Source organism: Olea europaea, unplaced genomic scaffold, assembly GCF_002742605.1.
Source record: "Olea europaea var. sylvestris unplaced genomic scaffold, O_europaea_v1 scaffold307, whole genome shotgun sequence".
Classification (NCBI taxonomy): Eukaryota; Viridiplantae; Streptophyta; class Magnoliopsida; order Lamiales; family Oleaceae; genus Olea; species Olea europaea.
This window is the reverse complement of record NW_019249416.1, coordinates 135,706-147,190: the sequence shown is the minus strand read 5'-3', so window position 1 is coordinate 147,190 and position 11,485 is coordinate 135,706. Positions and strand designations below refer to the sequence as shown.

Below are 11,485 nucleotides of genomic sequence, written 5' to 3'. Positions count from 1 at the left end.
AAAAGATTTTTTTTTTTTTTTTTTTTTTTTTTTTTTTTTTTTTTTTTTTGAGATTACTGAAAATCTGGACAGATAATCAGCCTGTATGTGAGGGAGTGTGTTAGTTTCGACTTAAATATTTATATTAGGCGGTTCAACATGAGCTCTGTAATTAGGCCTGTCCAAATAGGAACCGACGTGGCGACCTCGTATTGACCGTTTGTGGCGACCTCGTATTGACCGTTTGTTTGCTGGCCTGTCCAAAAAGATTAATCCTTGTAATTAAGCCTCAACTCAGGATTGTTTCCAACCTTTATTCCAGAATAATTCTCAATCAGTGCAGTACTTTGTTTTTATATTGAGTCTTCTCCATTCTAATCGATTTTGGCGTGATAGTAGTTACCGGTGTAGGTGTTCATGGCCTCCTATTTATTGATTAAACCACTAATGATAAATAACATTATTCTTTGAGTGTTATATTTTACTCGGATAGGCCTAGCCGTTTAATAGGAAAATCCAAGACTTGATCATCAATCAAGTTTTGATCTCTCTATTAGTGTGGTTCATGATCGGCACGGTAAAAAATCAAAAACCATTGACTTTTCTTAAAAAAAACTTTGACCCAACTCCATTTTCCGGGTAGGGTATTGCTAATTGAAATTTTCAGATTAACGTTGAATAGTAGCTTGTCACTCTATGCTTCAAATTTTGACTTTATTTTTAATTGCCTATTCCCTTGCCAATTATTTTTTCTAGCTTGATTTTTACATCTTGAAATTAATTCTTCCTCTTGAGGTTTGGAGTAAGACTAAGAAAAAAGAAACCCATGTCAAAATAGGAGACACCCATAAATTTTGTCTACAAATTTTCTTTTAACCCAACTAGCTTATTGACCATTTAAGTTTATATGCTAATTTATACTTATGGTCTAGGTGTGCCCTATCCTTCTTTCTTTTTTTCATTTTTTTTTCCTTTTTTTTTTTTTTTTTTTTTTTGGCAAAACAACATTCAGCTCAAGATAAAGATTTTTAGACCTTTTATTTTAAAGCCTAATGTGGAATTTGACATTGTCACCATTCAAGTATCAATCATACTATAGTAATATAATGATTAACATAATCCTTGACATAATACCACGTGACATCTCATCATTAAATTTTTTTAAGTATAGTCAACTTTCTCATCAAATCATCTATTACCAATTAGGATTATGTCACTGCATCTGCTACAAATTTTCTGTCAAAGTAGCAAAATCCATACAATTATATTGACAAGGAGGGGTCTAAGTGGGTCTTACCTTTCGGGATTTACAATCATCTATAAAAAAAAATAATAATAAAAATCCAACAAAGATATCTAATACAAAAAATAAAAACAAATGGTGGATAACAAATAAATAAACCATATTTATTTATATTTCAATAACATATTTCACAATACAGCAATGGATGTAGACTTAACGCCACTATTCCTAATAAAACCCAAGAGCGTGTAAATACAATCATGCAACTATAACAAAATGATCCCAATTGCAATTATATTAGCCAAGGTCATAGCATGACCATAAGTACCTAAAATAGACTTTTGAATTCTGACGTTGGCTTTGACGTAATCAACTACACTTGGCTTTGAAGTAGTTAATAGGACTCGACTTCCTTCATCGTCTTTTGGTAGTAATCTCCATACTAAATCCCAGACCTTAGTATCTCGTACGTTATCCATTACAATAAGGTACTTGCGACCCTTTAAGCTTTTGTACAAATGCTCGGATAATTGTTCTTCTCTTGCTTCACGCATACTATCATCAAGTTGTTTTATCGAATCTAAGAGACGAATCAAGATTTCTCGCTCACTATATTCTTGAGAAACAGTTATCCATGCACGAATTGGAAAGTGATATTCAGTAAGTGGATCGTTGAAAACATTTTCAGCTAGAGTAGTCTTACCACATCCGTCCATCCCATGAATCATGACAACGTTGAGCTTTGACGAGTCACTTGTCATCCGGTCATTTATATGTGTCAACTCATTATTGGATCCTAGCACAACAATCTGGCTTTGGAAGCAAGTTTCGAGAGGCAACCTCGCAGAAATTTTCGAGACTGCGAATGTTCTAATGTCTTCTTAATCTTCATCGCCTCTTTCGTGATGGAATCAATTTCTTGTATTAATTTGTGCAAGAGTTGATAATGCTTATCCACAATAGGATACTTCTCTCCAGGGAGTTTTTGCCATAAAGACAAATTTTCACTATAACATTGAGATAATAATGAATAATTTGAGAGGTGAGATTCAATGGTATGCTGTGCTGCATGAGCTGCATTTCTGATTTTTGGTTCAAAAATGTTGATTGCTTCATTGCCTATTTGTGAAGAATGTTCAAGAAAATCTCTCAAGAAACCAAGATTTTCATGGAAAGATTTGGTTTCTTTCTTACTGAGAAGAGTTTGAAGTTGATCACTATGCAGCATGACTTGCTCATCGAGAGTATGAATAAGCGAAACAACTGCAGCATGAGCCATTTTTGATTGAGGCAGATTCAAAATGCTTGTGAGTTAGTGGAAGTTGATGAGTAATTCAAGTGATTGAAAATTGGAAATGTGAAGGAACATAAGAATAAGCAGAAATTTATAGAAGAGCTGAAGAGAATAAGATTTATGCATGGATTAACTCGTCAACACGTTTTTTTGTCAACTTCCAGGACCATTAGACCAGGTCAGGTCAAAATTGTGGAAGTGTAAAATTATTTTGGAATTAAGACTGGGTTTTGCTGCACGTTGAGGGTTTAGATTTAAGACTGGGTTTTGCTACATGGCCCAAGTGGCCATGGTCAAGTGGCAATCCTTTAAAACTTGCCACTTATCAATTTATAAAATTGTACAAGTGTACAATAAAAAATAAATTTAATCATTGAAGGGATATATTGAAGAATTAATATAAAAAATGAATCTGACATGTATTCTAATGTAATATTAAAGGAGTCAAACTATTTAAAGTATCTCCAACTTGAAATAAAATTTAAGTTCAATAATTAATTAATTGTTCATTTAGTTGCAATCAAATTGAGCGGCCATGTTTACAAATACAGCAACCTCTTCCGACCTGCAGGCAGCTGCTTTTCAAAAATGGAAGAGTACACATCTTATCTGTTAGATAAAAGAAAGCTGCTAGGCTGACAGGGATTTTGGACCCGCAATCTCCCCCCTATTTCTGTCCAATTCCCTGTCCAAAAAAGCAAACTGCAAAACCTAAACGATTGCGTTAAATGTTAGTTTTGGTTCATGTGAACCATCAACGTTTTGGTTTAAGTTTCAATAATTAAAAATCATTTATAGTCCAATCAAACCATTGACATAATAAAAACAAGATGGATAGACTATATATTATAGGAATTTACTTGTCATAGAACTCGTGTGAGGTATCTTTTTAGTTTAAATATATGATATAATCATGTATACGGTTGATTCTTTATCGTATCTTTATTGTTTTTTGTTAGACAATTTGTTGTCAAACAACCCCGGAGGGGCTATGATGTAACCCTAGTTTTATCTATTATTAATCGGCCTTAACCATATGATTGATTTATATGTCGACACAATTATTGAGACAACTTAACCCACATCCCTATGGACCGTTAGAAGCAACTTATTTTTAATAGTGTTGTTCATGGTTCGTTCCACTTCCTTGGAGGGCTATGATATTAATTTGAAGCCCATTACTTTGAGTCGAGCCTTGTTTGGTCCACAAAATAAACCTAACCTAACTTACCATTTTTGGTCACTTGCTTGGCTTATATTCTCCGCCCTTTCTCCGCCTCCACTATGAAGAATAATCCATCTCTCTCTCTGTGACTTTGCTTCTCGGCTTCTCCTCTTCTTATGACCTTTGTGGTTTCTTGTGGGCATATTATTGTTCTTCATTTTGGCCAACTCTTTGTGAGTATATTGTAGCAACCGGAAGTGGGAATATAGGCGATGGTCTTTGGGCATTGTCTCAACCGGTGGTGGTGTCGATGTATTTGGCGAAACTAAGCCCAGTTTACCTTGGTAATTGCTGGAATTCGACCCTACAACTAGTATCAGAGCGTGGGTCACCTTCTCCAGCCAGAAATCCACCAAAAACGGCAACGGGTTCGCGCTTTCAATAGGGGAGCCAACCCTGCAATCGCGAATTTCGGCCAAACCACAAACTTTCCGGCAAAATTGACCCACACCCAGAACCAGTAGGTAGAGGCGCTCCTTCCAGTGGAGCTTGTGGTGGCGACGGTGGACTCCAGCAGCGGCGTGTGGCTCTCTGATGATGGCGTGTGGCGACGTTTTCCGACGAACTTTCTTTGGGCAGTTTGCTCATTTCAATCCACTGAACGCACTGACACTGTTCATTTTCTGCTTCAAGTTACACTGAAAAAGTTGGACAATTTTGCCCCTGGTGGATCGACGATTGAAATTGCCATATATCTACTGAATTACTTTAGGCCAAAATCGCAGCCCTAAAGCAATATAATTGTATCTCTCTCAATTATACGAACTCAGACACGTTCAATCTGGTAAATTGGCTTAACCCGTTAATTTCAGCATTAGCACGTCACCGTGTGGGGTGATAATAGGTTGGGGATTGTCATTGCTTGGCAACCATTGCTTGTGCTAGAATTAGGGTTACGTGCTCCTGATTGTTTTGATTGAGTATTTGCTTTTGGGTTAAAATCAGTTTTGTAATTATTAGTGATCTAATTACTGTAAAACTAGTCATCTGCTAGATGTATCATTTGTTACATTGTTACTTCCGATGCTTACTTATTCTGTTAGAAATACCGTGACCTTACCTGTTCGAACATTCCCTTGATCTAGGATCGAGAGTCTTACGAAACCCTGAGAATCTAGAACGATGTATACTATCTGTGATCCTAGGACTACTTTGTGTGGTTTGATTGTGGTTTGTGCATTCTCTGACCGTTGTGTAAAGATGACAACTCACAACTTTGATTTGATGATTTTTAATGGAAAGGGTGACTTTGCAATTTTGGCAACAAAAAATAAAGGGCATTTTAGTCCAATAAAAAGTTTCAAATACCATTGAAGGCAATTTTTCAACTGATTTTTCACAAGAACAAAGAGAAGAAGCCGATGAGCTTGCTTATATCTCAATTATTTTACACTTGTCTGACGTCATTTTAAGAAAGGTGGATAAACTAAAAATCACTAAAGAACTTTGAAAAAAATTAGAAGACTTATATTTGCTTAAGTCTACACCGAATAAACTTTACTTGCTCAAAATTTTTTTCAATTTTAAAATGGATCATTCAAATGATCTTGATGACAATTTAGACGTGTTTAATAAATTGGTGCAAGATATAGTTAATTGTGATGAGACTGTGTTCGAAACTTAAAAGACTATAAGTTTGCTCAATACGATTCCTGATTCCTATAAGGAAGTTAAGAACGCCATTAAATATGGTAGAGACACGTTGACACCTGAAATTGTCATGGATTCCCTTAGAAGTAAAGAAATTGAAATTAGGGCTGAAAAACACGATAAGAGGAACGATGAGGTACATATGATGCGGGGTAGAACTCAATTTAGGCAAAATAGTCATGATGGATATCAAACTAGTGGCGAGTCAAGTGATAATGGATGGAAAAAGAAGAGCAAAGGTATGTCTAGATCAAAATCCAGGACTAAGGCGAGAAAATGCTATGGTTGTGGAAACACATGTCATTTTATAAAGGATTGTTATAAGGAGAAGGGTAAGCTAAAGGTTAAGGAGAGAGATGAGGTCAATGTATTAGCATCTACTTTCGATATAAATGGTGGTAAGGTCTATATGATTACAAATCCCATTGCATATACTGCTAAATTAAATCTAACTGCTAATTCCCACATGCATGAGTGAATACTTGACTCTGGTGCATCTTTTTATGTGACGTCTAAAAAGAATTGATTTTATAAATTGCATGAATCTAATGTTGGGCATGTTGTGCTGTGTGATAACTTTATCTATACTATTGCTGGAATTGATAATATAAACGTAAAATTTGACATAGATTTTGTGTATACGTTAAAGGATGTTAGATATATTCATGAGTTGTCTAGGAATCTGATTTCAGTAGGGAGACTTGAAAATGATGAATTTATTGGTAAAATTGGAAATGATATGCTAAAAATGATCAAGGGTGATTTATTTTCCATTAAGAAAATTAAGAAAAACAATATATATATTACTACTGGGGAAGTGATTAGAGGTGTGAACCCCTCTATCCCCTCTGCTAAGATTGATCACACACACACATGGCATAATAGACTTGCTCATATAGGGGTCAAGGGACTTAAGCTACTTAACGAAAAATGTGCTTTTGGTAATGACTGTGTGTCAGATTTGTCATTTTGTGATCATTGTATACTTGATAAGTATCATAAAACTTCTTTCTCCACGAGTGTTAATAGAGCTAAAGGCATGCTCGAATATGTCCACTCTGATCTGTGGGGTCCTACTAGTAATCCCATATCGGGTGGGAATAGGTATTTCCTGCCTATTATCGATGACTGCACTAGGAAAGTGTGGGTCTATCTTTTGAAGGATAAATTTAAGACCTTTAATAGTTTTAACAATTGGAAGAGACAAGTGGAAAACCAAACTGGCAAGAAAATCAAATTTTTAAAGACAGATAACGATCTAGATTCTGCAATAAGGAATTTGATAGTATGTGTAAAGAAAGCGGCATAACTTGACATAAGATCGTTTCTTACACTCCTCAGCAAAATGGGGTAGCAGAAAGGATGAATAGGGCCATACTTGATAAAGTACGTTGCATGATGAAAAGTTTTGGTGTTCCGAAGTCATTTTGGGGTGAGGCTGTTATGACTGCTTGTTATTTGATTAACCCGACTCCTTCTGCTGCACTAAATGGTGACACTCCGCATGAGAGATGGTCAGGTAAACTGAGTGATTACTCGATGCTTAGAACTTTTGGCTGTACAGCTTTTTCTCATTAAAGTGAGGGTAAGTAAGAACCTAAAGCTAGAAAGTGTCTTTCTAGAATACCCCGAGGGTGTTAAGGGTTATAGATTATGGGATAGAAGCCAAAAAGGGGGTTAAGATCATCATAAGTATGGATGTCACGTTTAACGAGAATGAGATGTCGTGTATTAAAAAGAAAACTAAACCTGAGAGTGAAGCTGAACCAGGTGAATAGAGAGACCAGTTTAAGGTGGAGTTAGGAAAGCTCAGTACACCTACCCCTACTACTTCTTATGAGGTAGAGACTCAAGCTCAAGAACCCGAGGTGGAGAATAGTAAAGAAATAGTGATAGAAGAGTAATATGAGGAAGAAAATCATTTAGCTAATTATAACTTAGTTAGGGATAGAGAGAGGAGACTAACGAGAGAACCTAGAAGGTTCAATTTTGAATCTGAATTAGCTTTCGCCCAGGCTAGTTATGAAGAACTAGCTGATAAAGAGCCAAAGACCTTTGAAGAGGCAATAGGCAGTGATCAATCTAATGAATGACTTAAGGCAATGAAAGAAGAGATGAGTTCTCTAGAAAAGAATCATACTTCGGAGCTAGTACCTAGGCCTAAGATCAAATCGATTGTTGATTGCAAATTGATCTTTAAGGTTAAGGAAGGTACTAGTAGCTCGGAACCCCTAAGGTTTAAAGCTAGATTAGTAGCTAAAGGCTACACACAGAAGGAGGGCATTGATTATAATGAGATTTTCTCACCAGTTGTTAAGTACACCACTATTAGGGTCATGCTTGCATTGGTTGCACACTTTGACTGGGAATTTGAACAACTTGATGTAAAAACTGCTTTTTTACATGGTGAGCTTGATGAACAAATCTTCATGAATCAACCAAGAGGTTTTAAGGATAAGTCAAAACTTGATTATGTGTATTTTCTGAGAAGATCCTTGTATGGATTAAAACAATCTCCTAGACAGTTGTACAAGAGGTTTGATTCCTTTGTACTCACTAGTCACTATAGGGTTCCAAAAAAATAAATTTGATCACTGCTTGTATTTTCAACACAATGAGACTGATGATAATTATCTGTTTTTGTTGCTCTATGTGGACGATATGCTTTTGATTGGATTATCTTCTAAGTGGATAAATAACATAAAAGCAAAGCCAAGTGGTGAATTTGTCATGAAAGACCTAGGTAAGGCTAAGAGAATCTTAGGTATTGAAATCGAAAGAGATAGGTAAAATTCCGTTTTGTTTTTGGTTTGCACTAGACCGGATTTGGGTTTTGTTGTTAGTACTCTCAATAGATATATGACTAATCCGGCCCTGCACATTAGGAAGTGCTAAAGGGGCTATTAAAGTACTTGAAGAGTACAAGTGACGTAAGTTTAAAGTTTAGTGCTAATAAAGAATGTATAAAATTAAAGGGTTTTGTAGATGTTGATTACGAGGGAAATAGGAAAGGTAGGAAATCCACTTCGTCTTCTGTGTTTACCTTATCTAATTCACGTATTAGTTGAAAATCACAGTTACAATATATTGTTGCACTATCCACTACAAAATCAGAATATATTGCTACCACTAAAGCTATTAAAAAAGCTCTATGGTTTAGAGGCCTTCTTCATAAACTATGTGTCTTGAATGATTATGTTGTAGTGTATTCTGATAGTCAGTCATCTATACATTTATGCAAGAACCCCATTTTTCACGAGCACACTAAACACATTGATATTATACTTCACTTTATTAGAGATATAGTATCTCAAGAGGTGGTAAGACTTGAAAAGGTCCACACCCACTACAACCCTTCTGATATGGGGACGAAGGTACTGCTATTAGCAAAGTTTAGAAGTTGTAAGGAACTTCTAAACATTGGTACAGGTAAATGATTTCCAAGTTTATTGATTTTCTATTAGAAGTGTCACTAATAGGAGACATTCTCTTTTGTAGGTCTTTTGATACAAAGGTAGAGGTTGTTAGGCAATTTGTTATCAAACAACCCCCGGGGCTATGATGTAACCCCAGTTTTATCTATTATCAATCGGCCTTGACCATATGATTGATTTATATGTCGACAAAATTATTGAGACAATTCAACCCACATTCCTATGGACCGTTAGAAGCAACTTATTGTTAATAGTGTTGCTCATGGTTCGTCCCACTTCCTTGGAGGGCTATGGTATTAATTTGGAGCCCATTACTTTGAGTCGAGCCTTGTTTGGTCCACAAAATAAACCTAACCTAACTTACCATTTTTGGTCACTTGCTTGGCTTATATTCTCTGCCCTTTCTCCGCCTCCACTATGAAGAATAATCCATCTCTCTCTGTGACTTTGCTTCTCGGCTTCTCCTCTTCTTATGACCTTTGTGGTTTCTTGTGGGCATATTATTGCTCTTCATCTTGGCCAACTCTTTGTGAGTATATTGTAGCAACCGGAAGTGAGAATATAGGCAGTGGTCTTTGGGCGTTGTCTCAACCGGTGGTGATGTCGATATATTTGGCGAAATTGAGCCCGGTTTACCTTGGTAATTGCTAGAATTTGGCCCTACATCTTTGACATGGTAAGAATGGTAAAGTATGAGAGTTTATGTAAATTTTATTTTTCAAATGCTAATTCTAAGTTTAATGCTTGTATATTTATGTTTTTTTTGCAATGTAATATTGATGTCGTAATGTGTCTGAAAAGTGTTAATTTTATGTATATAGTATGAAATCAATCGAACCATAAAAATTAGTTCGATTTGATTTGAAATTTTCAATAAACTAATTTAAACGATTTAGTTTGAAAATAATCCATTTGTAATTATTGAACCAAATGGAATGGTTCTGATTCGATATTGTCAAAACCATAATTTCTAAATTATTAATATATATTTATGCATATCCACAACTGCAAGTAAACGTAACTATCACATTCAGGTTAAACCAGTACACATATTTTTGCTTGCACTGCGATTTTCGAATTTTATCTCGCTTAGTATTGCTCTCGTAATTGGGATTAAAGCTTCATCCATAACAATTGGGGTGGCTGCCACTGGACATCGTAAAAAAGTAAGGATATAGTTTTTTGTTTTATTTCGCTCAATTTCATCACAATGTTTGTCATTGACACAGATGAAAACATCACAAAGCAACAACTCAAGTAACTGAGAGAATAAATTTTTGTAGTGCAAAGACTTTTTTTTTTTCTCTTTCAAGATTACTGAAAACCTGGACCGATAATCAGCTTGTATGTGAGGGAGTGTGTTATTTTGGACTTAAATATTTATATTAGACGGTTCAACATGTGCTCTGTAATTAGAGAGTTGCTATATGGACAGGGCCTGTCAAAATAGGAACCGACGTGGCGGCCCGTATCGACCGTTTGTTTGCCGGCCTGTCCAAAAATATTAATCCTTGTAATTAAGCCTAAACTCAAGATTGTTAGCAACCTTTATTTTAAAATAATTCTCAATCAGTGCAGTACTTTGTTTTTATATTGAGTCTTCTCCATTCTAATCGATTTTGGTGTGATAGTTGTTACTGGTGTAGGTGTTCATGGCCTTCTATTTATTGATTAAACCACTAATGATAAATAACATTATTCTTTGAGTGTTATATTTTACTCGGATAGGCCTAGCCGTTTAATAGGAAAACGTTCCTACCTTTTTGTTTTATTTGAATCGGAGGGTAAAATCTTCATTTTATTGAAAAAAAAATGGATGAGAATGACCTTTTTCGCAATGAAATGTGAAAGGTAGGGGTGAAAATGCTAAAAAAATAAAAGGTATGGACTTTTTCACAATAACATTGAAAGGTAGGGACCTTTTGTGCTAATTATTCCAAAAAATGAAATGTATGGACGTTTTGCACAATAATATTGAAAGGTAAGGACCTTTTGTGCTAATTATCTTTTAATTTAACGGAACATTTTAACGGAGAGTGGACAAAATGACGTTTTACGCAAAAAAAAAGGTAAATGTGAGGGTGTAATTCGCCAAAAAACGAAAGGTAGGAACGTTTTTCACAAAAACATTGAAAGGTAGGGACGTTTTGTGCTAATTACCCTATTTATAATTATGGAAAGAAACGGAATTGTTCTAATTCAATTTGATTTGGATTGATTTCATAGCTACAATTGTAAAATTGTTAATGCATATTTATGCACATCCCCAAAAAAATAAAATAATAAATAAATCCTTATTCAATGAAAAGGACGAAATTTGGAAATTTCAAACACAAAATTAGGGCTTCGAAGTATGAAGAAGTGCGAAAAAAATGTTTTGTTGTATGCCTTAAGTTGAACTTACTGTGGCATAGAAAAAATGGGTTAATCCATGTTCATAGGCCTCAAGATTAAAAGAAAAAAGGATTAGAATTACTTCTTGATTTTAATAACCAAACGTTTAAATTACATGTAAAATCGATCAAACGGATTTAGTTCGGTTGATTCTTGATTGTTTTTCCCCACCCACATTTAGGTGTATGTTGTTGAATAGTACTACATATCCACAAAGCATAAAAAATAGGATTCTTATCAACGCAATCAAGTCAAAAAGTCAAATA

The 11,485-nt window shown here is 35.2% G+C and overlaps 1 protein-coding gene across 1 annotated transcript in view; it reads right to left on the bottom strand.

Moving 5' to 3' along the window:
* LOC111384990 (disease resistance protein RPP13-like) overlaps positions 1-1,983 on the bottom strand; it is a 2,253-nt gene extending 270 nt beyond the window's left edge. Inside the window, exons 1-2 of the mRNA XM_023009341.1 lie at positions 1,576-1,983; positions 1,420-1,488 (exon numbers count right to left, since the gene is read on the bottom strand). Coding sequence (XP_022865109.1) covers positions 1,420-1,488; positions 1,576-1,983 — 477 coding nt within the window. The remainder of the gene's footprint in view (positions 1-1,419; positions 1,489-1,575) is intronic.
* Between the last annotated feature and the right edge of the window lie 9,502 nt (positions 1,984-11,485).